The sequence below is a fragment of the Oncorhynchus clarkii genome, unplaced genomic scaffold, assembly GCF_045791955.1.
Source record: "Oncorhynchus clarkii lewisi isolate Uvic-CL-2024 unplaced genomic scaffold, UVic_Ocla_1.0 unplaced_contig_1137_pilon_pilon, whole genome shotgun sequence".
Lineage (NCBI taxonomy): Eukaryota > Metazoa > Chordata > Actinopteri > Salmoniformes > Salmonidae > Oncorhynchus > Oncorhynchus clarkii.
Genome location: NW_027258049.1, coordinates 19,877 through 47,454, shown reverse-complemented (window position 1 = coordinate 47,454; position 27,578 = coordinate 19,877). Strand labels below are relative to the sequence as shown.

The following is a 27,578-nucleotide window of genomic DNA, read 5'->3' as shown; positions in this document are numbered from 1 at the left end:
AAACAAGGTAGGCCTATCAAAATGAATTTCACATGCCTTGTATTTATTTTATTTATTTTTTCACCTTTATTTAACCAGGTAGGCAAGTTGAGAACAAGTTCTCATTTACAACTGTGACCTGGCCAAGATAAAGCAAAGCAGTTCGACACATACAACGACACAGAGTTACACATGGAGTAAAACAAACATACAGTCAATAATACAGTATAAACAAGTCTATATACAATGTGAGCAAATGAGGTGAGATAAGGGAGGTAAAGGCAAAAAAAGGCCATGGTGGCAAAGTAAATACAATATAGCAAGTCAAACACTGGAATGGTAGATTTGCAGTGGAAGAATGTGCAAAGTAGAAATAATGGGGTGCAAAGGAGCAAAATAAATAAATAAATAAAATAAATACAGTAGGGAAAGAGGTAGTTGTTTGGGCAAAATTACTGGTGGGCTATGTACAGGTGCAGTCATCTGTGAGCTGCTCTGACAGCTGGTGCTTCAAGCTAGTGAGGGAGATAAGTGTTTCCAGTTTCAGAGATGTGTGTATGGGGATATCTCCCTGAAATCAAAATGCTTTGAAGCCATTGAAAACCACAAATTGTACAATGGCATTCTTAGAATTTATATATATATTTTTCAATTATGATTGTTGTGACCATGGACGGGTCTTGGACATGTCCACACTTGTTGGCAATGACAGCAGAGACTACATATCCCACAACTATGTACAACACAGGGAGGAAAAACGTCATAACGCATTTGACGCTCGAGCTTTCAGATGTCAGATTGATCGAGTTCGTTTTGCATAGCCCGGTTCCCCGGATAAACAGGGTTGACTCATTTTAGACCATTCCATTGGTCCTGAATAAAAATATCCACACATCCGGAGCACCGGGCTATGAAAAATTAATCCGACCACTTCTTCGCTGTCTAAAAAGTGTACAGTTTGGTAATGTAACGTTATCGAGTTAAATTCATATGTGCTTTCGGTTTATAACTTTTTTTTAAACTAGAAGCCCTGCGACACGGAGACAAACTAACGCAACATGCATGAAGATTGAAACAGACTTGCATCGTAGTTGCAGGACAAGCCGCAGCTTCTGAGCGGGGTAGATGCAGGGAGGGAGGGAGTAAAAAAGTCTTTGTGCTTCCCCTCCCCCTCATCAAAGCAAAGGGGGAAATGTCTCTTTCGAAAGGAGGTAAGAATTTTAACAATAATGTTAATCGTGCAACAAGACTGAATTTCCGATGAAGATGCATTGCTGGAAGTCAGGGTTATGTATTGCGTCATTGCATTAGACGTGTTTTAAAATATCAGTTCGTTTCCGGCTTAACGTTAGGGTCTGTCCTTGTACAAAGTTGCTAGCTAACTCCAGCTAGCTACGGTACAAGTTGTAATGTGGTGCCTAATTGCATTTCTCTGTAACCTGGCTAGAAACCATACATTTTATGCGGATTCCCCGTGGTTGGTTGTTTCCTGTCAATTCCTGGAAATGTAAACAATTTGTGAACACGCGATAACGTTAGTTAGGCTACTTGGGTCTGTAAATTGCAACTGTTGCTTGTTCGTTAGCTACCTTCCTACCGAGTTAACGTTACCTATAGCATTGTCTATTCGACCAAACGAAAAGTGCGTAGCTAGCCACACCGGTATCGATGTAACGTTAACTATATCGCGTGCGTTATTTTATTGGGAGCACGCATGCCATGCCTCGCGACTTGTCGTTTTGATGGGAAACCATGAGTCATGTATTTTTCCGACAGCGTTACTTGGTCTAATATTACCGTGTGCGTCGTCTCTCACGCATTCTTGCAATAGTTGTTCACTTATATTTGTCTCGCACATTTTCTACAAATGCCTGATCTATCATACAGTTAGTTAGGTCTCCCTCTGACACTAAGTGATGTGTAGTTAGCTAGCAACAAGCAATGCTGAATTAAAAACACCTGGTGGAAAATAAATCAAGGCCCTCCTACGTCACACATGGGGACATTATGTTGTTGATGATGTGATATTATGCTACACCATCGTTTCCAAAACTCTTGTCCTGGGGATCCCAAGGGGTACACATTTTGGTTTTTGCCTTAACACTAACCGTTACACAGCTGATTCAAAATATCAACTGATTATCAAGCATTCATTATTTGAATCAGCTGTGTAGTGCTAGGGCAAACAACAAAACATGCACCCCTTGAAGTCCCCAGCACCAATTTGGGAAGTGCTGATCTACACAATCCTAACTGGCATTACCACCAGGATTGTGAGAGGCCTGCTCACTGACTATTATGCTATCACAGGCAGCCCCTCTATAGCCTAGCTACCTGAATGCATGTGTTGACTTGTACTTCCAGCGACTTCTGCAACCTGTGGTTGTACAGCTGCTACACTGTTGTGCTATGCTGACGTTATTGGTGCTCACCTTTCTTTCGGGAGCAGCAACAGCCTGTTTGCTTATAGTAAAAGTGTAGGATGAGCCCTGGGTTTTCCGTTGTGTCTGGACTTTTCTTGACCGCTGTAGTCAGTTTCACTTTGTTTAAGGTATTGGGTGGAGTTGGCTTAAGTGCTTTGCAATGCTTGTTTGTTCATTTCAAGTTGCTGTTGCTTAAGGATGGTTTTTACAACAAATAAAGCACTCTTCTACAATGGTGTTTGCCCTGCCCATACAAGAAATGTCAGCTGCAATGTGACACATTTTCAAGCACCCCGTTTTTGTTTTACATTGATCTTTTAGTAATTTAGCAGACGCTCTTATCCAGACTGATTTACAGACAGGGCTAGGCTTTAGCACAGTGGGTTAACACGGTCTGACCGGTGTGCCTTCTGACAGGCAGCCAGTCCCATCCTGGGATGGTTTATCTCCATGGAAAGTGCGTTGTAGTCCAGGACTAGGTTTAGAGGTAAACTAATTTGTATTTTATTCGTATCCCCCATTAGCTGTTGCTAAAGCAGCAGCTACTCTTCCTGGGGATCCACAAAAAACCCATAACATAATCCCAGAACGTCAATAGACAAGAACGACTGAACTACACATCTTACATAACAATAGAACCCTAAAAAGGTCCTACTGACAGTTACACACATTACTGAGTTACCCACACATCAGTACATGTACTTATGCCCCAGAGTTATTTGGGTCAGACAGGGGAGAGGCATTTTGATGTGTTGTTTTATTCATGTTTTTTCTCTTTAAGATAACTTTGCTGTTTGCTTGAGTCATTTGAGATGGAAATGAGTTTCACGCAGCAATATCGGGCCGATTTCGACAACAACTAAGAACAGTGAAGCACAAGGCTAAACGTCTCTGCTATTTTGGTCCCGTACCTACCACGTTGTAGGAGTGTGACGTGAACCTGTGCACATGCACAGAAACTCTTGACAGTGAGAGAGCACTGCTGCTTGTCCAGGGTGAAAAAATAACCTGTTACTTGGTAGCTTCATCGTTGCCGGTTTAAGCGGGTTGATGGTGGCTCGTGACCCAGCTATTCACGCCGTCATCCAATGGGCTGCCCAAGAATTCTGAGTATTCATCTTTACACAGAAGACATAGCATACCTTGTGCAGGAGTCTTCAAACCAGTGCACCTGTCTGTGACTAAAGCCGGGTGGGGTTATTTTCCTCTAGAAGGTAGTGAATCACCTGTAACATGAGACACACACCACAGCTACGGCTGTAGCTAGATTAGTCAGCATCAATTATTTCAGTTTACCGCCTATAGGCTCTTGTTGTGCATGGTTCAGGCCGTTGAGGGGAGACTTGTGTCATGTCTGATGGCGGCGTCCAAACTCAAGAATCGATGGCTGACGCGCACATTCATTCCATCTTGTGAATTGAATGGAAAAATAAAGTTGATTTTGGTTACATATGGCCTTGACTATACACACACCACTCGTTATTTTACAACGCTTTACAAAACCATCTGTGTAGCAGGTAGAATGTCACATTGACACGATGCTGATGGCAAAGCAACTCGTATAGTGGAGTGTAAGCCCACTGTCTATAACCAAAGGGTTGTCGTGCAGTAAGCTTATTTGGCTGGGTTTAGGGTTCAGGTGGATGTACCAGGGGTTCAGAAAGCTGGAGGAGAGCTATGCCCAATGACATCATGCTTCCCGAAGGATCACGTGACAGCTATTCAGAAAGGATGTCTTGTTTGGTTGGGAGTCATCCTCTCTTGCCTGGATACAGGCACTAGAGGGGAGTGCACACCTGCCTGCCCCCCCCCCCCACCCCCCACCCCGAGGAAGTTAACACAGTAAGCATCGTCCATATGGGCTACCATTTGTAACATGAGAACTTCCAACTTGGTTTCGTCGACGTCAGACATTCCCACAAAGAAAGTGTTGGATACTGCATAGTCCCATGCCTGAAATGCTTAGAGTTGTAGGATTTTTAATAGCTCCTTCATTGAAATGAGGCCTGATGTGGGCCTAGCTGTCTACTAGTCAAATATGTGACCTCAGACACTCAAGGTATACTGTATGTCAGGGAGTTCAGCTGAAATAGAGTGCCACGTAAGATCCGTTTCTGCCATGCATTTTAGCTATGCATTACGAGCTAAGGGCAGTATTTAGCCAAACGAAATAGTTTCTTGCCATGCTTAAAACAATGTTGCGCTGTGGATCAGCTTTAATATTGCAGATTGTGGCTTCTAACAATGTAATTGTCTGCATCATTTCCAATCCCCCATATATATATTTTTTATAAAAAACAATATATATTAACAACAATTTCATTGAGTTTACTAAATTACAGTGAGGAAATCAGTCAATTGAAATGCATTTGGATTTCACATGACTGGGAATACAGATAAGCATCTGTTGGTCACAGATACCTTTAAAAACATTTTTAAAATGCGCCTCACAATGGGACTCAGGATCTCACCACGGTATTGTACATTCAAATTGCCATCGATAAAATGTGTCGTTGTCTGTGTCGTTGTCTGTAGCTTATGCCTATACCATAACCCCACCGGCTTCATGGGGCACTCTGTTCACACCCTTGACATCAGCAAACCACTATCACAGTGCCATCCGTTTTGTCACCAACGCCCCATATACTACCCACCACTGTGACCTGTATACTCTCGTTGGCTGGCCCTCACTTCATATACGTCGCCAAACCCACTGGCTCCAGGTAATTTATAAGTTGTTGCTAGGTAAAGCTCCGCCTTATCTCGGCTCACTGGTCACCACCCACCTGCAGCACGCGCTCCAGCAGGTATATTTCACTGGTCACCCCCAAAGCCAATTCCTCCTTTGGCCGCCTTTCTTTCCAGTTCTCTGCTGCCAATGACTGGAACGAACTGCAAAAATCTCTGAAGCTGGAGACTCATATCTCCCTCACTAACTTTAAGCACCAGCTGTCAGAGCAGCTCACAGATCACGGCACCTGTACATAGCCAGTCTGTAAATAACCCATACAAATACCTCATCACCATATTGTTATTCATTTTGCTCCTTTGCACCCCAGTACCGCTACTTGCCCACTCATCTTCTGCACATCTATCACCCCAGTGTTTAATTTGCCATACTGGAATAATTTTGCCACTATGGCCTATTTATTGCGTCACCCCCCTTATCCTACCTCATTTTCACACACTGCATTTAGACTTTCTCTATTGTATTATTGACTGTATGTTTGTTTTTTCCATGTGTAACTCTGTGTTGTTGTTTGTGTCACACTGCTTTGCTTTATCTTGGCCAGGTCACAGTTGTAAATGAGAACTTGTTCTCAACTAGCCTACCTGGTTAAATAAAGGTGTTCTCAACTAGCCTACATGGTTAAATAAAGGTGAAATAAAAATAAATACAAAAACAGCCTGGAGGTGTGTTGGGTCATTGTCCTGTTGAAAAACAAATGATTGTCCCACTAAGTGCAAACCAGATGGGATGGTGTATCGCTGCAGAATGTTGTGGTAGCCATGCTGGTTAAGTGTGCATGGAATTCTAAATAAATCACAGACGGTGCTTTGCTGGTGACACTATCATACCTCCTCCATGCTTCACGGTGGGAACCACACATGCGGAGATCATCTCACAAGGACATGGCGGTTGGAACCAAAAATCTCAAATTTGGTTTCCACTGGTCTAATGTCCATTGCTCGTGTTTCTTGGCCCAAGCAAGTCTCTTCTTGTTGGTGTCCTTTAGTAGTGGTGTCTTTGCAGCAATTTGACCATGAAGGCCTGATTCATGCAGTCTCTGAACAGTTGATGTTGAGATGTGTCTGTTACTTGATCTCTGTGAAGCATTTATTTGGGCTACAATCTGAGGTACAGTTTAACTCTAAGGAACTTATCCTCTGCAGCAGAGGTAACGCTGGGTCTGTCTTTCCTGTCCTCATGAGAGCCAGCTTCATCATAGCACTTGGTTTTTGCGACTGCACTTGAAGAAACTTTAGAAGTTCTTGAAATGTTATGGATTGACTGACCTTCATGTCTTAAAGTAATGATGGACTGTTGTTTCTCTTTGCTTATTTGACCTGTTCTTGTCATAGTATGGACTTAGCCCTAGTTGGTAAAATACCATCTTCTGTGTACCACCCCTACCTTGTCGCAGCACAACTGATTGGCTCAAACGCATAAAGAAATTCCACATTCACTTTTATCAAGGCACACCTGTGTGTTGAAATTAATTCCAGGTGACTACCTCATGAAGCTGGTTGACAGAATGCCAAGTGTGCGCAAAGGGTGACTACTTTGAAGAATCTCAAACAAATCAAAATATATTTGATATTTAACACTTTTTTGTTGTTACTATATGATTCCATATGTGTTATTTCATAGTTTTGATGTTTTCATTATTATTCTACAATGTAGAAAATAGTACAAATAAAGTGTGGAATGTGTAGGTGTCAACTTTTGACTGGTTGTGTGTGTGTGTATTTTATATATATATATATATATATACATAACAGTTGTATTGGTTGCAAAAATGTTGTATAATTTGAATTGTAAAAACTCAGTTTTGAATCCGGCGTGGTTTTGTGAATCCTTAACTCCTCCCCTTTCCACTTGCCGCCTCCATTTTTGCAGTGATGCTGCAGTCAGTTGGTTGTAATTTTGAATACAGCAGACATTTCCATATTTTTGTTAACAATTCCACCCGTCCTATTTATATCATTTACAAATATTAAACCATTTTTAAACATATTTTTCAAAAACGTTATTTTTTGTTGTTGTTGAGTTTAACAATATTTGTTTAATCCACCAGAAAACACTGAACAAATATTAAACCAAATTTGCAACCAGCTTTCTATGGCTGGTTTTAAAAATAGCGATATTTTGGAGAAAGTGAATGAAGGCGAGTAAGGCCATGCTACTTCAGTTGGGACAAAGGCTGTTTTTATACTGTTGTTCTAGGTCATTTTAAGAAGGTTTTGAATGCTCTTTTTTTAGCTCGACGGAGGAAATGAACATCTATTTTTACTCTGCTGGGTGCATGTGAGCATAGCACAAGTCAATGAATCTCCCCTCGCTGTGTTTCACTGGGAAGTCAATGAATCTCCCCTCGCTGTGTTTCACTGGGAAGTCAATGAATCTCCCCTCACTGTATTTCACTGGGAAGTCAAAGAATCTCGTCTTATTGGGAAGCTGGATGTCTGCAGTGGCTCATCTGAGGAGAGCACGAGATGCTACCAGTCCAGTCTATACGAACTTGCTTTCCTCCAGATATGTAGGTTATTTGCTAACATTTAGCCTACTGTGCATGTACTGTGCATGTACTGTGCATGTACTGTGTATGTACTGTGTATGTACTGTGTATGTACTGCATGTACTGTGTATGTACTGCAGAGAATCCACCCACGGTTAGGCTGCACTGTATTACCCAGCCAACACAGCACACCCAACCTAAATGCTTCACTTGAAACATTGCATAACGCTGCACTGCCTTGCGTTTATGAAGGGTGTCTCTGATGCTCTCTGCAGCCCTTTTTCCCAGTTGTTAGTGGTACAGGGAGCCATTGGAAGCTTTAAACAGCAAGTGGTGTTTAAGTGTCTGGTTACTTCTGAGCCAATGTACACTATATACGAAGGTATGTGGAAACCCTTCAAATGAGTGGATCGGTCTCTTTCAGCCACACCCCATGCTGACAGGTGTATAAGATCGAGCACACAGCCATGCAATCTCCATAGACAAACGTTGGCAGTAAAATGGCCTTACACGGAACCCAAACCGGCTGCGCGTGCTATCGTGCATACATTTATTTTGTCCCCCTTACACCAAACACGATCACAACACACAGGTTAAAATATCAAAACAAACTCTGAACCGATGACATTAATTTGGGGACAGGTCGAAAAGCTAGCTAATTTGTCCTATTTAGCTAGCTTGCTGTTGCTAGCTAATTTGTCCTGGGATATAAACATTGAGTTATTTTAACTGAAATGCACAAGGTCCTCTACTCCGACAATTAATCCACACATAAAACGGCCATCCGAATCTAGTCCAACGCTCTAACCACTAGGCTACCCTGCCGCCCCACATTTAACCAGGTAGGCTAGTTGAGAACAAGATCTCATTTACAACTGTGTGACCTGGCCAAGATAAAGCAAAGCAGTGCGACACAAACAACAGTTACACATGGAATAAACAAGCATACAGTCAAATAACCCAAGAGAGTCTGTATACAGTGTGTGCAAATGGCGTGAGGAGGTAAGGCAATAAATAGGCCATAGTAGTGAAGTAATTACAATTGAGCAGATTAACACTGGAGTGATAGATGAGCAGATGGTGATGTGCAAGTAGAAATACTGATGTGCAAAAGAGCTGAAAAGTAAATAAAAACAATATGGGGATGAGGTAGGTAGATTAGATGGGCTATTTACAGATGGGCTATGTACAGCTGCAGCGATCCGTTAGCTGCTCAGATAGCTGATGTTTAACGTAAGTGAGGGAAATATGTCTGCCGCTTCAGCGATTTCTTTTTTTTTTTTTTTTTTTTGCAATTAGTTCCAGTCATTGGCAGCAGAGAACTGGAAGGAAAGGTGGCCAAAGTAGGTGTTGGCTTTGGGGATGACCAGTGAGATGTACTTGCTGGAGTGCGTGCTACGGGTGGATGTTGTTATCGTGACCAGTGAGCTGAGATAAGGCAGAGCTTTACCTAGCATCGACTTATAGATGACCTGGAGCCAGTGGGTCTGGCGACGAATATGTAGCGAGGGCCAGCCGACTAGAGCATACAGGTCGCAGTGGTGGGTGGTATAAGGGGCTTTGGTAACAAAGCCTTCCCAGAATTGTGGAGAATGTTATAGCAGCAAAGGGTGGACCAACTCCATATTAACGCCCATGATTTTGGAGTGAGCAGGTGTCCACATACTTTTGGTTATGTGGTGCTTCCTCGCCTAATGGCCCGTCTGGGTTAGAGGGAACATCATCATGTCCAGGTCAATGACAGTTGTTGTTCAGGACACGTACCAGGATGCATCTCAATGGTCTCAAGTGTCGTCATTTCCTCGTGTTCTTTCCAACACAGATCTACCAACATGGAGCAGAGCCTGTAATTGGCTACCTGCCAAGGTGGCTGGTGTAGAAGACATGCATGGGGTCGCTTTAGAGTTCATAAAGCTGCATCTTCAAAACGCAGTCCATCAAATCTGCCTTTTTAAAACCATTTCACCTGCATTTTATTTTGTTATTATTTTGCTTCAGTAGTGATCAGGGGCATAAAAATATAGTTTCCCTTCACAGAAAATACATGAGTGCAACACATTCGGCAGAAAATAGCTTAATTCATCAGATGACAATAAAGTGCAACTCTATTTGGCATTCAGCCACACAAGTAAATGAGCTTACAATGAAAAAACTAGCTATATATATATTTTTGTGTTATTATTATTTATTTATTTTAGCAAAAAACGATACATGGCCATCAAATTTCTATTGTTTATCATAGAAAGAATGTCGCTAGCTACATTTCCGGATGTTTTACTGGAAGCTAATCGTGCATTTTACCAGAGAAAAGTAAAACAGAGAGTCAGTTCAGAGTGCTGTCTGCTGATAGAATGCCTGTTTCATGTATTCTCATCTGAGTGAAGTGCAACTGAAGCACAAAATTAGTCTAGGCACAAAAAAAGCATTTAAACCAGCATTTTACAAAACGCAGCAAGATTTTTATTTTGCGTTTTTCTTTTTTGTCTGTGTGAAAACCCAGAATTCTGCATTTAACAGGACCTCTGCAAATGTACCTGCCAATAGCTGGCAGAAATCAACCTGCCTCAGGCCCGGATGAGAGCAGATCCTAAATATCTTTCTGCTGCATCACTCCCACTCATCCAATGTTGTGCCGATCAGGAGAGGAGAAAGGGGTCCATGTTTAGACTATAGAGGCACAGTCCTCGGCTGAATCCCATGTTCCTTCAGTTGCTGTTGTAAAACAACAACCCCATGGTCCCATTACCCTAGCCTGGATGAGAAGTCCCCACTTGTTGCTTGTGAACAGTGTTAATGAATGCACTGTAGTGTGCATTTCACACAGGAGAGGTCTCTGGTCTCCATTGTGTAGGCAGAAGCAGACCTACTGCAGGAGCTAACATGAGTCACTGTTCAGTGAGTATTCCTCTGATTATGGTTGAGACTTTGGTTGGGACAAACCAAGGCGGTTAAATTGCTGCTTGTATGACAATAGGGTTAGACAACTGAGGGTAAATGAGTGAGGTAATCTGTTTGTGCTTTCTCGCTCTCTGTGTCATCGTTCTGATTTATGAGCGAGTCGTTCACCTGTTTTCTATTGTTGAGTAATCTCTGGGTAGATAACAAATGGAGCTGTACAGTCACTAACACGTTACGGTACTATTCGGAAGTCCACACCAAAAACAGTACCAAGCATTCTCACAACACATGGTTCAACTGGGGGTTTCTCTGTTCTGCTTTATTGAAAGTAAGAATTGACAGGTCATGGTATAGATAAGTTTTCTTAAAGAACTAGGCTGATCTTTCCTCTCCTCTCATAGGAAAGAAGAAGAACCCAGGCCTCAAGCTCTCCAAAGAGGTCTTTGATCAGCCCCCACCTGCAGCCGCAGCGTAAGGCTTCTTCTCTGTCATTGGTTGGCCGGATTCCAGGGTGTCTTTTTCGTGGTCGCGCTGTGCATCTCAGAAGATCGCTACATCATATTAACGTGGTTTCTGAGATGGTGGGCTAAACACTTCTCCGGATATTGTGAGAGCTCATCATCTGTGCAGCACGACTCCAAAAAAGATGCCCTGGAAATTAGCCACTGCTGTGTGTTTGTCACAAACGTGACGAGGACCTCAGTGCAGATGTGTGTGTTTTATGTGTGTGTTTGTGTGTTTTAATTTCTTAATAATGGTGACCTCAGTGCAGGTGATGTGTGTGTTTTAATTTCTTAATAATGGTGAAGAGGACCTCAGTGCAGGTGATGTGTGTGTTTTAATTTCTTAATAATGGTGAAGAGGAAAACCCCTGATGCCAGAGAGAAGCTAACAAAAGAAACAGGGAGAGGTAGCTGTACAGTAATAGAGGATGTGGTTATGGTTTTATATGCAGATGTCATTACCTGAACCTCCTCTTTCACACCCTAAATTCTACCACCCAGGTTTCACATAGCATCTTGTCAAACTACAGTCGTACAGTGGGATGTTCAATAAGAAAGAGCATTAGTTGTTTGTGTTAAGTTTGATATCGATGTCACATCTTTAAACGAATGCATGGTATTAATCCCACTACCTATCCTCTCTCCTCAGCCCCCCTCGAGATCTGGATTCCAAAGCCTGTGTTACCATTGGAGAAAAGGTAGGGAAGGGAGGAACGTTGTGCTCAGACTGTAGTACTTCACTTTCTATCACCTTTTGTGGTTTTACTTGGGTCATGTTCATTAGACACCAAACGGACGAAAACGGACTGAAACAGCGAGGGGTTGCTTGGGGTGTATTCATTACGCCGATTCTGTTGGAAAACGTTTCTTAACCGGAATGGGGCCGGACCTGAATTTGTCCAATAGAAACTCATGTTTTGTAACTTTGGACTAATGCTTACACCCCTGGACTGGTCCTATAAGAAGCACTTACTTTTGTTTTAATTTCTGAATAATCCTGATGAAAGAAACCACTGATGCCAGAGAGAGAAACTAAACAGAAAGACAGGGAGAGTGTTGAAGAGAGTTGTACTGTAGTCAACGATAAGTATAGGGTTTTGGTGTCAAAATGGTGATGTCATTACCTGACTCAGAAATCCCAAACTAAACCACCTGGGTCCAATAAGAAATATGTATTTTTGTTTTCCGATGGGTCCTAATGAACACGACTCTGGGGGTTTCTCTTTTACATGTATTGGTTGAACGTGATGTGATTGGCTGATAGACCTCTTGTCTCTCTCCACTGTGTTTCTCCCTCTGGCCAGAACTTTGTTATGAAGGCAGATGACTTGGAGCAGATTGGGGAGCTGGGTAGAGGAGCGTACGGCGTGGTGGACAAGATGAGACATGTGCCCAGTGGGCTTATCATGGCCGTCAAGGTGGGTGGAGTGCTCCAGGGTGCATGTTTAATGAGCCAATGTTATGGAACGTTGCAGATAGAAATGCCATGAATAGAGACAACACGATTCCTTATGTCAGAGGTGTGTTTGTTCTACATAGCATATGTGTATCTGAATGTTTCAAAATGTTGCCTTCTACTGAAACAGACATTTTAGATTTCTGTACATTGCATTCGGAAAGTATTCAGACCCCTTGATGTGAATAAGGTATTTCATTTATTCATTATTTATTAATTACTGAATCCATTTTAGAATAAGGCTGTAACGTAACAAAATGTGTAAAGAGTCTACGGATCTGAGATCTTTCCGACGGCACTTTATCAGAGATGTTTATTAGATGTTTTCAAAAGTCAAAACAGACATTTTCTATTTACATATCTGAGATGTTGATTATATAAGTGTGCGTGTCACTTTTAAAGACGAGCCACACAGCTCTATCTCAACATCAACACTCCTGACCAACACAGACCTGTGCTGTTTTGACAACTCCTATGGTCATTTTGGGCTCCCGAGTGGCACAGCGGTCTAAGGCACTGCATTTCAGTGCTAGAGGCGTCACTACAGACCCTGGTTCGATTCCAGGCTTTATCGCAACCGCCCGTGATTGGGACTCCCATAGGGCGGCGCACAATTGGCCCAGCTTTGTCCAGGTTAGGGTTTGGCTGGGGTAGGCCATCATTGTAAATAAGAATTTGTTCTTAACTGACTTGCCTAGGTAAATAAAGGTTAAATATGTTTTTATTGTCAAGCCAAACGGGACAATGACTGACCTCTGAGCAGATGATGTATTTTGTTTTAATTTCTGAATAATCCTGATGAAAGAAACCACTGATGCCAGAGAGAAAAAAACAGGTCGTTTAACGGTAATAGATGAGGTTATGGTGTCGTATGCAGATGTCATACCAAATTTAAAGTTTATTTTCACCGGGAAGTCATCATCTTTAACAAGAATGCCCCTGAACTATATGTAATTTACACACAAAAATAAAATAGATACATTATGGAAGAGATAGTTAGTGTTCCTGTGAGTCTTCCATTCAAATTGCCGTGGTCTGAGCCAAAGGGCTTTGTTCCTTCTAGTGATTGTATTTCTGTGACTGCCCCCCCCAGAGGATCCGGGCCACAGTGAACACCCTGGAGCAGAAGAGACTGCTGATGGACCTGGACATCTCCATGAGGACCGTGGACTGCTTCTTCACGGTCACCTTCTACGGCGCTCTCTTCAGAGAGGTCAGCTCTCAGCACCACATCTGTAGCACAGCCTGGGTTTGCCTGGACACTGTCACTCAGCACCACATCTGTAGCACAGCCTGGGTTTACCTGGACACTGTCACTCAGCACCACATCTGGAGCACAGCCTGGGTTTACCTGGACACTGTCACTCAGCACCACATCTGTAGCACAGCCTGGGTTTACCTGGACACTGTCACTCAGCACCACATCTGTAGCACAGCCTGGGTTTACCTGGACACTGTCACTCAGCACCACATCTGTAGCACAGCCTGGGTTTACCTGGACACTGTCACTCAGCACCACATCTGTAGCACAGCCTGGGTTTACCTGGACACTGTCACTCAGCACCACATCTGTAGCACAGCCTGGGTTTGCCTGGGCACTGTCACTCAGCACCACATCTGTAGCACAGCCTGGGTTTGCCTGGACACTGTCACTCAGCACCACATCTGTAGCACAGCCTGGGTTTGCCTGGACACTGTCACTCAGCACTACATCTGTAGCACAGCCTGGGTTTGCCTGGACACTGTCACTCAGCACCACATCTGTAGCACAGCCTGGGTTTGCCTGGACACTGTCACTCAGCACCACATCTGTAGCACAGCCTGGGTTTACCTGGACACTGTCACTCAGCACCACATCTGTAGCACAGCCTGGGTTTGCCTGGACACTGTCACTCAGCACCACATCTGTAGCACAGCCTGGGTTTGCCTGGACACTGTCACTCAGCACCACATCTGTAGCACAGCCTGGGTTTACACAGGCAGCCCAATTATTGTATTTTGCCCATTTATTGGCAAAAATTCTGATTGTTCAAAATACCAATTATTGGCCAAATTTCTGAATTGGGTTACTTGTGTAAACAGCTAGCACACCGTCAAATTAAGATGGAGTTATCTGGACTTAATTTGAATTGGTAATAAGGAAAACCTGTCCTTGTTTCATTCCCTTCATCAACTGGTTGGAAAAGACTTAACAGGTTGTTACTTTCCCCAGCAAGAAAACCAACAATTGTCACTCAAACCGAAAGGGGAACTAAGAGTCACTGAGAACAACCAAAAGGAAACGGGTGGGTTTTAGGAGGGGTTCTGAAGGTCACTCATGGGGGTGTCGAGATGGGAACCAGCACAGGTGTAACACGTGCTGACTAACGAGATGGGGGGGGACCAGCACAGGTGTAACACGTGCTGACTAACGAGATGGGGGGGGAACCAGCACAGGTGTAACACGTGCTGACTAACGAGATGGGGGGGGAACCAGCACAGGTGTAACACGTGCTGACTAACGAGATGGGGGGAACCAGCACAGGGGTAACACGTGCTGACTAACGAGATGGGGGGGAACCAGCACAGGTGTAACACGTGCTGACTAACGAGATGGGGGGGGGGGACCAGCACAGGTGTAACACGTGCTGACTAACGAGATGGGGGGGGGGCCAGCACAGGTATAACACGTGCTGACTAACGAGATGGGGGGGGACCAGCACAGGTGTAACACGTGCTGACTAACGAGATGGGGGGAACCAGCACACGTGTAACACGTGCTGACTAACGAGATGGGGGAGAACCAGCACAGGTGTAACACGTGCGGACTAACGAGATGACACCAGTCAGTGCGCCCTACGTGCTAAAGTACTATACGTGGTAAAAGTCCAACCTCAAAACATAAATGGAAAAAACTAACCTGTGAAAACGACATTATGGTGGAAGCCTGTGGCTAGGCTGGCTTTCACTTGGCCACTTCTTTCTTCCCTCAAATACATTTTCAATTCAGTTGGGTTTTCAAACTACGATTAAAAGTAGTCTCCTCTGTATTAGTCATGGAAGGACTGATTTTGTTTTTATTTGTGTGTTTTTGTGTGTGTCACACTGACGTCTGTGCAGATGATGTATTTTGTTGTAATTTCTGAATAATCCTGATGAAATAAACCACTGATGCCAGAGAGAGAAAACAAACAGGCTGAGTATTTTAAAGAGGTAGTTGTACAGTAATAGGTGTTGTCTCTGCGTTGCCAGGGTGACGTGTGGATCTGCATGGAGCTGATGGACACGTCTCTGGATAAGTTCTACAAGCAGGTGATCGATAAAGGCATGACCATCCCTGAAGACATCCTGGGGAAGATCACTGTAGCGGTGAGTGGACACCTGGGTCGTGTTCATCAATGGAGATCATTTTAAAAATGATTTGCAATGGAAAACAAATTAGTTTCTTATTGGTCCAGATAGTCCCTCCCTGTTTTAGTTTTTTTATTCTGTTTGAAATTAGTTTCTTATTGGTCCAGATAGTCTCTCCCTGTTTTAGTTTTTTCATTCTGTTTGGTGCCTAATGAGCACCACCCTGCAGGGTAGCTGAATAATGCTTATAGCTGCAGTATAACGTCACACTGACCTCTGAGCAGATGATGTATTTTGTTTTAATTTCTGAATAATCCTGATGAAAGAAACCACTGATGCCAGAGAGAGAGAACAGAACAGGAAAAACATGCATAATGCTGTAGTCCACTTGCCTATTGATATGATTTATATTGTCATCTTTAAGAAGTGTCCACAGCAGCTTGTTGTGATGCTGTATAAGGAACAGGCACACAGTTCCCTCGGGTTATCCGGAGTGATGTCATTAAAATGCAGTGTGTGTGTAACTGCTTCTCTCTCTCCAGATCGTCAAGGCTTTGGAGCATCTGCATAACAAACTGTCAGTGATACACCGAGGTAAATTAATGATACGGTTTCGTTAGCCTGCCGAGCTAAAGCCAAGGCAAACACATCTCCCCAAGCTAACACAAGTCTTCATGTCTTGGGCACGGTTACTCATCACTCGATCACCTCCTTTACTCATGTTGACCTGAAATGGCTCTTTATTTGATTTGTATTATTATTATTACTTATTATTTGCTCTCCGCCACGCTTGGAGGGACTAAACTATTCCTGATGATTAAAATGTGTTTGTTTTTTATAACTTTGTGCAGATGTGAAGCCGTCCAACGTGCTGATCAACACACAGGGCCAGGTGAAGATGTGTGACTTCGGCATCAGCGGCCACCTGGTGGACTCTGTGGCCAAGACCATGGACGCCGGCTGCAAGCCCTACATGGCGGTGAGTAGGAATGGGTGCGCTCTGACACCTTCTCGGCCATGTTCAGTAGGCAACAGGGTTTCTGTCAGCCGGTAATAGACGGCTTTTTAAAATTTATTTATGAAAAGCCAAAAAAAATGTAGTTGCCGAGGGACAAAATAAAAACTCCTATTGCAGAATAATGTGTTTTAGCCCGTTGATTGATGGAAATACCAGTCGACGGAAAAGCATTTGACCGGTCACGCTTACAGTGCATTCAGTACAGTATTCAGACCTGATTTAAAAATGGATTAAATTCATTTATTTTTATAATGACAAATCGAAAACAAGTTTTTGCAGAAATATTTGCAAATGTATTACAAATAGAAATACCTTACTTGCATAAGCTTCCAGACCCTTTGCTGTGAGACTCGAAATTGAGCTCAGGTGCATCCTGTTTCCCATTGATCATCCTTGAGAGGTTTCTACAACTTGATTGGAGTCCACTTGTGGTAAATTGTGTTTCCCATTTATATATGCAACGGTATGTGTAGGCAACAGTGCGTCACACACCACTTTGTAATGAGCTGGAGGCAGTAACATTTTGAAAACAACATACTTACATGTAATTGTTTGAAACCTGAATGTTTTACTTCATGTTAGGAGACATGTCTTACCTTCCTTCAAAGTAAAATCCCACCATAGAAACGTGGTGGCAATTATTTTAGACTTCCATATGCCATTGAAACCAGTAGCATATTCAACTTTTCTTTCATTGTCCAGTAGCCAAAGGCACAATCCTAGTCATGTTAGCAACCCGTGCTAGTTGTTGCATCGTTAGTTCTCCCCTCTGTCTAAATTGTGTGTGATTTTTGGACAACCGTGTTTTCATGCTAATTGCATTATGGAATAAACATCCGCGTATAACCTACTGCCTTGTGCTCATTGTTGTGCTGATAATGTGAAGAAATAATGGTTTATTGACATTTGAAGTTAACGTTCTGCTCTGTCGCATCAGCCTCGTTATTTTATTTTAATGTAGCCCAGGCCTGCTGGTTGGATGAATTTGGAATCCTTCGCCCCACAACTGTCCCAGAAGCCTACCAATAGAATAGGTCAACTTTTCTGCTATGGGGGGGGTACTAGATTGACATAGGCGAGTGATGTTGGCTGAGGAGAAGGACACGTGACAGTCATTCTAACATCTTCAAATTGTTTATCAGAATTTGGTTATAAGGACGCACACCATTTGCATCCTGGACTGGCATGTTCTGTTAAAATGAATAACCATCATCTGAACGTGATTTCAGTGGGTGGACTCCCTAATCAGATTACACACCCAATGTCTACATTTCTCAAATGTTCTGTTTAAACGAATAACCATCATCTGAAAGTGATTTCAGTGGGTGGACTCCCTAATCAGATTACACACCCAATGTCTACATTTCGTGAATGAGCACATTTCTCAAATGTCTGTTTAAATGAAAATGCTGCCGGTCAAATGTACCGCTCCACATTTTCCTAAAGGAAACCCTGTTTTAGAGAAGTTTGACACGTAAAGAAATCAAATGAAACTTCCATATCGGACTAGTTAACGTGGTACCTCCTACGTTTCCATTTTGTGCCGACTGAACACGACCCTGGTTGCAGCCAGGCTTCTTCAGGCATTGGTTGGCCAGATTGCAGGTTCTTTTTCGTGGTCAAGCTGTGCCTCTCAGGAGATTGCTACATCATATTGATGTGGTTCCTGAGATACTAAACGTGACGATGCTACATCATATTGATGTGGTTCCTGAGATACTAAACGTGACGATGCTACATCATATTGATGTGGTTCCTGAGATACTAAACGTGACGATGCTACATCATATTGATGTGGTTCCTGAGATACTAAACGTGACGATGCTACATCATATTGATGTGGTTCCTGAGATACTAAACGTGACGATGCTACATCATATTGATGTGGTTCCTGAGATACTAAACGTGACGATGCTACATCATATTGATGTGGTTCCTGAGATACTAAACGTGACGATGCTACATCATATTGATGTGGTTCCTGAGATACTAAACGTGACGATGCTACATCATATTGATGTGGTTCCTGAGATACTAAACGTGACGATGCTACATCATATTGATGTGGTTCCTGAGATACTAAACGTGACGATGCTACATCATATTGATGTGGTTCCTGAGATACTAAACGTGACGATGCTACATCATATTGATGTGGTTCCTGAGATACTAAACGTGACGATGCTACATCATATTGATGTGGTTCCTGAGATACTAAACGTGACGATGCTACATCATATTGATGTGGTTCCTGAGATACTAAACGTGACGATGCTACATCATATTGATGTGGTTCCTGAGATACTAAACGTGACGATGCTACATCATATTGATGTGGTTCCTGAGATACTAAACGTGACGATGCTACATCATATTGATGTGGTTCCTGAGATACTAAACGTGACGATGCTACATCATATTGATGTGGTTCCTGAGATACTAAACGTGACGATGCTACATCATATTGATGTGGTTCCTGAGATACTAAACGTGACGATGCTACATCATATTGATGTGGTTCCTGAGATACTAAACGTGACGATGCTACATCATATTGATGTGGTTCCTGAGATACTAAACGTGACGATGCTACATCATATTGATGTGGTTCCTGAGATACTAAACGTGACGATGCTACATCATATTGATGTGGTTCCTGAGATACTAAACGTGACGATGCTACATCATATTGATGTGGTTCCTGAGATACTAAACGTGACGATGCTACATCATATTGATGTGGTTCCTGAGATACTAAACGTGACGATGCTACATCATATTGATGTGGTTCCTGAGATACTAAACGTGACGATGCTACATCATATTGATGTGGTTCCTGAGATACTAAACGTGACCATCTCCTCTGTGCAGATGATGTATTTTGTTGTAATTTCTGAATAATCCTGATGAAAGAAACCACTGATGCCAGAGAGAAACGAAACAGAAAGACAGGGAGAGTGTTGAAGAGGCAGTTGAACAACGATAGTGAGGAGGACTGGGGAGAAGAGGAGAGGTGGCTCTGACACCGTCTGGGCCACGTTCAGTAGGCATCGCATGGAAAACGTCTAACACAACACATACTTAACACGACCCTGGTCTAGTTGTGGTTGGGAGCGCACTGCCTGAATGAAATAGGACTGGTGCTTGTTGTGTTGATGTGGTTGTTATATGTTACAGTGGTATTCTTATCCTTGTTATATGTTACAGTGGTATTCTTATCCTTGTTATATGTTACAGTGGTATTCTTATCCTTGTTATATGTTACAGTGGTATTCTTATCCTTGTTATATGTTACAGTGGTATTCTTATCCTTGTTATATGTTACAGTGGTATTCTTATCCTATATGATGTCGTTGTTATATGTTACAGTGGTATTCTTATCCTTGTTATATGTTACAGTGGTATTCTTATCCTTGTTATATGTTACAGTGGTATTCTTATCCTTGTTATATGTTACAGTGGTATTCTTATCCTTGTTATATGTTACAGTGGTATTCTTATCCTTGTTATATGTTACAGTGGTATTCTTATCCTTGTTATATGTTACAGTGGTATTCTTATCCTATATGATGTCGTTGTTATATGTTACAGTGGTATTCTTATCCTTGTTATATGTTACAATGGTATTCTTATCCTATATGATGTCGTTGTTATATGTTACAGTGGTATTCTTATCCTTGTTATATGTTACAATGGTATTCTTATCCTATATGATGTCGTTGTTATATGTTACAATGGTATTCTTATCCTATATGATGTCGTTGTTATATGTTACAGTGGTATTCTTATCCTTGTTATATGTTACAATGGTATTCTTATCCTATGTGATGGCGTTGGTGTCATTGTGTAATGGTGTTGATAGTGTTTTCATTCCCTCGGTTTCAGCCGGAACGGATAAACCCCGACCTCAACCAGAAAGGCTACAGCGTTAAGTCAGACATCTGGAGTCTAGGAATCACAATGGTGAGTCACAGCACAATGGTGAGTCACAGCACAATGGTGAGTCACAGCACATGATCACAGCAATTCTTTCAACAGCAGGGTCATGTTCATTAGGCACCAAACAAGAAAATGGGACTGAAACGGAGAGGGGCTACCTGCATTTATGTGATTGTTTTCTGTTGCACCATTAGTTTGTAACGGTGTGTCCTAATGAATACAACCCTGGTCTGAGTGATGATTCTACTGTATTGTCCCATGTTTCTTTATGACGGTAAATACCAGTCTCCATAGTTGAAAGATGAGCTCCTGACTGCCTCCCTCTTGTGGGATAACAAACCTCTGTCTGGTCCTCTGCCCCAGATTGAGCTGGCCATTCTGAAGTTCCCCTATGACTCGTGGGGTACACCCTTCCAGCAACTGAAGCAGGTAGTGGATGAGCCCTCTCCACAGCTGCCCTCGGGCCGCTTCTCCCCTGAGTTTGTGGACTTCAGCTCCCAGTGGTGAGCCCATCTCTCTCTCCCTGTCTGCATTCCAAATGGCACCATCTTCTGTTTAGTAAGGAAGGAAATCAGAACTCATTTTTTTAACCAGGGGTCACCTTTTTTCTCCCCAAATACTGTAAAACTATTTGGTGGAATGTTTCCACGCTGAAAATATACAGAAACATTAGTTTGAAAAAGACTAGTGTATTTTCATAAGAATGATTAAGCCTAATCATATTAAACCAAACTGATGTTGTGGCTGTAATTCATCAGTGTGATCAGTGTTCAATGTTGTTAATCCATTTAGAAAATTCCAAAGAACAGGCAGAATAAACTAAATGGAACATCTGTAGGCCTATATTGAAAAGACAGATTTTGGTTTGTAACCCTGAAGAAATTTCAAAGTTCCAAACCGAGCCCCGTTCCAAACCGAGCCCCGTTCCAAACCGAGCCCCGTTCCAAACCGAGCCCTGTTTGAGAATAACAGTTCCTGATGCACATCACTTCACACTGGCAACCCTTTTTTTTTCATTTGGAAAAAGAATCTGTTGTGTTTTCTTGTTATATTAGATCATGTTTTTTGCTCTAAAATAGGTGTCTTGACTGTGATGAGTGCTCAGGAAATGAACAAAACCAGGCAATGCCATTGCAAAGCCATAGAGTTCTACATGCAAGCGCCCCTGCTGAGGTTACTGCCTTTTAGAAGATTCTGTTTCACCATATAATATGACCAGTTGATTTTATGCTTTCAAAAAATGAATCTTAAATGGCAATTGTTTTATTGACTGAATAGATAGATATACGCACACATATTGGTCTGTGTGTTCTAAAAGTAACAAAAAATAGATATATTCTCCATTCTGAGTTCTCTGAAAAAAATCCTGCGAGTAACTCGAACAGTTTTTAAAAAAAAAAGTAAAATGTAAACCGCCCATCCCTACTATTTAGTGCACTACCTTTGACCAGGACCTATAGGAGTAGGGTTTAAAGTCCTGGTCAAAAGTAGGGCACTGTATAGGGAATAGGGTGTTATTTGGGATGCTGCCTATCTGGCCTTACTGATGAGGCAGTTGAACCAAACACCACCAGGTGGCACTGCCCTGCTGACCCCTCCCTGTGGGTCCAGGCCTGGGCACTGCCCTGCTGTCCCCTCCCTGTGGGTCCAGGCCTGGGCACTGCCCTGCTGTCCCCTCCCTGTGGGTCCAGGCCTGGGCACTGCCCTGCTGTCCCCTCCCTGTGGGTCCAGGCCTGGGCACTGTCCTGCTGTCCCCTCCCTGTGGGTCCAGGCCTGGGCACTGTCCTGCTGTCCCCTCCCTGTGGGTCCAGGCCTGGGCACTGTCCTGCTGTCCCCTCCCTGTGGGTCCAGGCCTGGGCACTGTCCTGCTGTCCCCTCCCTGTGGGTCCAGGCCTGGGCACTGTCCTGCTGTCCCCTCCCTGTGGGTCCAGGCCTGGGTCCCCTTCAGCCTGTGCATCTCTGACTGCTACAACATATGTGGTTGGTGAGACTGATTGTGGGACTTCCTGGTTAAATGAAAGCATTTAAACCTTCTCCAGACATGATCAGATCTGTTTATCTGCCCAGTGTGAATGCACCCTGGGGGAAAAAGACAACCTGGAAATGAATCCACCTCCATTTTTGTGGACGACCCAGTTGTCCTGACCTAGTCCCGCCTTGGCCCACTCTATAAATGTCATGCTGTAGCTTATCTGGTGGAAATGTGTTTTGGTGTACTTAGAGTTGCACAATTACGGCAACTTTCCCAGGTTGGAGGATTCTGGATTTCCTGCTGATTCCTTTCTGATTCTGGGAATCTCCTAACTGAGATAACCTGGGATTTTTAGAAATGTTTTCCCAGATATCAGAATGTTGTCCTCAAACAGGCTTCGATGTGTTGGGGACTCTTACTAAAGGTATATTTTAAGAAGTGTCCAGTATTGAGGTATGTTTCTCAGTTGTTTGTTTTGTTTTCTCTCTGCAGCTTAAGAAAGAAACCCAACGAGAGACCCGCCTACACAGAACTAATGGTTGGTTTTAGATCCTCATCAGCATTTGTTTAAATCGGTGACCGGTGAATAGGTGTAATGTGGTTGGATTGTAGGCGTTGTTTTTCTCTCTTCATTCACAGTATCTTTGTAGAAGCTCACTTCCTGTCTCTGTTTCCTCTTTGTTATGTGTCCACAAGAGGACAGGCTTACCCAAGTGTTTAGTCAAACCATGAGGATGTGTTCTTGTATTTAAACCACATATGTTTAAGTCTTGTGTGTAAATGTGTACTTTCTGTTGGACTCCTGTTTATTTTTAGGAATTGTTGACTCATGGTGTTTTCTCATATATATTTTTTTACAGCAACACCCCTTTTTCACCCTGCATGACTCCAAAGAGACGGACGTAGCCAGCTTTGTCAAGATCATCCTGGCAGACTGACAGGCCCCTCCACCCACCAGGGTAGGAGGTAGGCGGGACTTCTCCACCCACCCACCAATCCAAGGCCTTTCAGAAAGCTGACTGGAATTGATCTGCCACACAACTCCAACTTTCTTTCCCCAAAGACTGACGACAGCTCACAGAGGCCACGTGGGAAAGCGCTTGTAATATGAACTCAAGATGTTGATGGTGTCCACCCAAACTGGAGATGGTCAACTCGCCCACGGGTCCAACAAACCTTTTCCCTCCCTCTACTCCTACAAACTGAACTGATTCAAACTCCTCACTGTACCAGTTTTCTGATTGGACAGTGTCTGTCAGCAGGAAGAAAATCTCTCTTTACACATACTGTATGTCCATCACTCTGAATTACACAGAAAGCCAAAAAGAATTGGGTGAAATGTGTACGTCTCTGTATAATGAATTGAAAAGATATATATTTTTCATTTATGCATTTTTATTTTTCCTGATACAGTTTGTAATACTGTATATTTTCATCAAATATGAATTTAAGGGTGTGTCTTTACTCTTTCTGAATGGTATCATGAGAGGAAGAGGTGACCTACATTTCTCGTCTCGCCTTCTGGTGATTGGTCAGTAATGGGACGGCAGCTGCTGTCGTCGGGCAGGGTTTGGGGAGGCTCTGGAGGGGTCAGACTCAGTAAGTTTCTTTGTAGAGGGAAGTTCAAAGGTGAAAGCGTGAATGGGGGCCCTGTACAAAAGGAATTGCAAGTCCTACCTAGGTCTCTTTGGTGGCATGGGAATGCAATGCTGACCCTATATACAACCCCTCACCCATCTGTATACGCCCCTCTGCCCCGCCCCTTCCTAACCATCTGTATACGCCCCTCTGCCCCGCCCCTTTCCTAACCATCGGCTCTGTCACCAAGAGTGCTGTAAAGAGTATGTGAACAGTGTATTCTCATATAGTACATGGACTTGTAATTGGGGGAATGATAATGTAACTCCAGACTGCTGTATTTATCTTCCAGTCCCTCCGAGCCGTTTTAAAACTGTCTTTTCATTATTAATTGTGACTATTATCACTTGGTTTCCTAGATGTGGTTGGGGGCTGCTGTTTGACCCATTTTAACTTTTTAAATTTAAAATTTTTCTCAATTTCCTTTTCCCGAGTGGCGGACAGGAGCATGTCAGTATGGTGTTTCATCCCTGAAGCACAGAGAGGTCTACGGAGCCTCATGCCTTACACGGACAGTATGTCAGGGAACATCATTTATGTGTGTTGAAGATGTAAATACTATTTTGGACAACTTTTTTTCTCTTTTTAAATGTAACGTTGGCAACGTGGCGGCAGAGAGGACGTGTAGTCGTGTGCTACGCGGCTGATTGATGTGTTCTCGTTGGTTTTAATGCAGTCGTGTGAGAGAGGCAAACGCAGCCTGCTGACTCCTCCTGTAATCATCTGTTTGATCGATCTGCTGCAGCCACCTCTCAGGTTTCAATGCCCTGCTTTAAGTCAGTGGAGGCGGCCATGTTTATTTCCCCACCATGTTGTACCTCTCTCCAGCGCTGGGTTGTGTTCATTAGGCACCAAACGGAAGAAAACAAACCGTGAGGAACTACCTGGACTTGGTCCGAATAAGAAACGCTAATGTTCGGTTCCACGTTGCAAAATGTTAAAAGCTTCCCGTTGCATGCCCCAATGAACGCAACCCATTATGGTGGAAGACTACTTATGTGTGAGATCATTGCTAGGCTGTGAATGGGTACCTGCCATCTAGGCTTGAATCCCAAATCGACCCCACCCAATCCCTAGACAATCATCTAGGTCTGAGACCGATTTGGAGGTATGAGCACTATAACAAGGTGAAGTAATCACCATATTGGTTACAGTTACCACTCCATACTTTCTAGAAGTGCCCTGGGGAGTAGGGAGGCTCTGGGTTGATCTGGAACTCAATCCTCTGGACTCTGCTATGCAGTGGCCCTCAGGTCTTCCATCAGGACTATGAGAATCCTGCCATGTGACCGCCAGTGGTGGTGGTGGCACTTGCCCTTAGTGTTTTTAGGGTGCGCCCAAAAGGATGCCCTATTTCCTGTCTCTTCTTTCTAGGGAACCGGGTGCCATTTCAGACGCAGCCCTGGTCTGTAACTGGTAAGCCTACCCGGTCTTCTCTCAGCCTCTCTGACGTACATTGTAGTGGGCTTCTTATCAAAGTTGGTGGATGAGGAGTATTTATAATATGTGAGTAAAGAAGGGAAAGCAAATAAAGAGCTGCTGTGATTTGACCTTTTTTTTCTCTTCTTGTCGGCCATCTTAGAAGTGGACCACTGTCGTCCTCGGAATAGTTCCGTTCCACTTTTTAGTTCCGTAAAGCAGACTAGAGCAGTGAACAACACATTAGAACCTAGCTTGATGGGCCTTTTGATGGGCCCATTCACAATGTGTTCATGGCTATCCGACTGATGGTTAGTTCTTTATGGGTCACTTTGTAGTTTGTGAAGCTTAAGGATCTAGAAGTGAAGTGGGACTATTCCACATAGTACAGAGGCTCCTCACAACACACTGATGGAGTAATACAGTGTGGATGGAACTGTACAGGCTGACTGGGTGGATGGAACTGTACAGGCTGACTGGGTGGATGGAACTGTACAGGGTGACTGGGTGGATGGAACTGTACAGGCTGACTGGGTGGATGGATCTGTACAGGCTGACTGGGTGGATGGAACTGTACAGGCTGACTGGGTGGATGGAACTGTACAGGCTGATGACTGGGTGGATGGAACTGTACAGGCTGACTGGGTGGATGGATCTGTACAGGGTGATGACTGGGTGGATGGATCTGTACAGGGTGATGACTGGGTGGATGGAACTGTACAGGGTGATGACTGGGTGGATGGAACTGTACAGGCTGACTGTGTGGATGGAACTGTACAGGGTGATGACTGGGTGGATGGATCTGTACAGGGTGATGACTGGGTGGATGGAACTGTACAGGCTGATGACTGTGTGGATGGAACTGTACAGGGTGATGACTGGGTGGATGGATCTGTACAGGCTGATGACTGGGTGGATGGATCTGTACAGGCTGATGACTGGGTGGATGGATCTGTACAGGCTGATGACTGGGTGGATGGATCTGTACAGGGTGATGACTGGGTGGATGGATCTGTACAGGGTGATGACTGGGTGGATGGATCTGTACAGGGTGATGACTGGGTGGATGGATCTGTACAGGGTGATGACTGGGTGGATGGAACTGTACAGGCTGATGACTGGGTGGATGGAACTGTACAGGGTGATGACTGGGTGGATGGAACTGTACAGGCTGATGACTGGGTGGATGGAACTGTACAGGGTGATGACTGGGTGGATGGAACTGATGGTCTACCTCTTTCATTCACTCTACATGCCACCAAGTCATTGGGTGGTTCTGACAAACTTGAACTGTGGGAAGACAAAATAAAGGCTTTATTCTTAAATAAAATGTGTCCTTGTCAATTACTGTTATCGCACCAAACTTCTTGAGTATCCCGTTTTATCATTCGTTGACCATGATTGTAGAATCGTGATTAAATCACAGTTTAGCAGATGCTATAGCCAGGGCAGCAGAAATGCTTGTTACTAGCTCTGTACAGGGCAGCAGAAATGCTTGTTACTAGCTCTGTACAGGGCAGCAGAAATGCTTGTTACTAGCTCTGAACAGGGCAGCAGAAATGCTTGTTACTAGCTCTGTACAGGGCAGCAGAAATGCTTGTTACTAGCTCTGTACAGGGCAGCAGAAATGCTTGTTACTAGCTCTGAACAGGGCAGCAGAAATGCTTGCTACTAGCTCTGAACAGGGCAGCAGAAATGCTTGCTACTAGCTCTGTACAGTGCAGCAGAAATGCTTGTTACTAGCTCTGTACAGGGCAGCAGAA

General features: G+C 43.5%; 1 protein-coding gene across 1 annotated transcript; it reads left to right on the top strand.

Annotated features, from left to right (window-relative positions):
- Positions 1-868: 868 nt before the first annotated feature.
- LOC139394644 (dual specificity mitogen-activated protein kinase kinase 6-like) lies at positions 869-27,145 on the top strand. Its single transcript, XM_071142748.1, has 12 exons — positions 869-1,190; positions 10,942-11,011; positions 11,693-11,741; positions 12,348-12,461; positions 13,593-13,712; positions 15,731-15,847; positions 16,372-16,423; positions 16,681-16,808; positions 20,733-20,810; positions 21,150-21,289; positions 23,251-23,296; positions 23,619-27,145. The coding sequence occupies exons 1-12, from the start codon at positions 1,172-1,174 to the stop codon at positions 23,694-23,696; spliced, it is 1,011 nt and encodes a 336-aa protein (XP_070998849.1). The 5' UTR covers positions 869-1,171; the 3' UTR covers positions 23,697-27,145.
- The last annotated feature ends 433 nt before the right edge of the window (positions 27,146-27,578 follow it).

Excerpts from the sequence above, each read along its gene's own strand:
- LOC139394644 (XM_071142748.1), top strand. Across the intron at positions 11,012-11,692 it reads CCCCCACCTGCAGCCGCAGC|CCCCCCTCGAGATCTGGATT; the intron begins GTAAGGCTTCTT and ends CTCTCTCCTCAG. Across the intron at positions 23,297-23,618 it reads CCGCCTACACAGAACTAATG|CAACACCCCTTTTTCACCCT; the intron begins GTTGGTTTTAGA and ends ATTTTTTTACAG.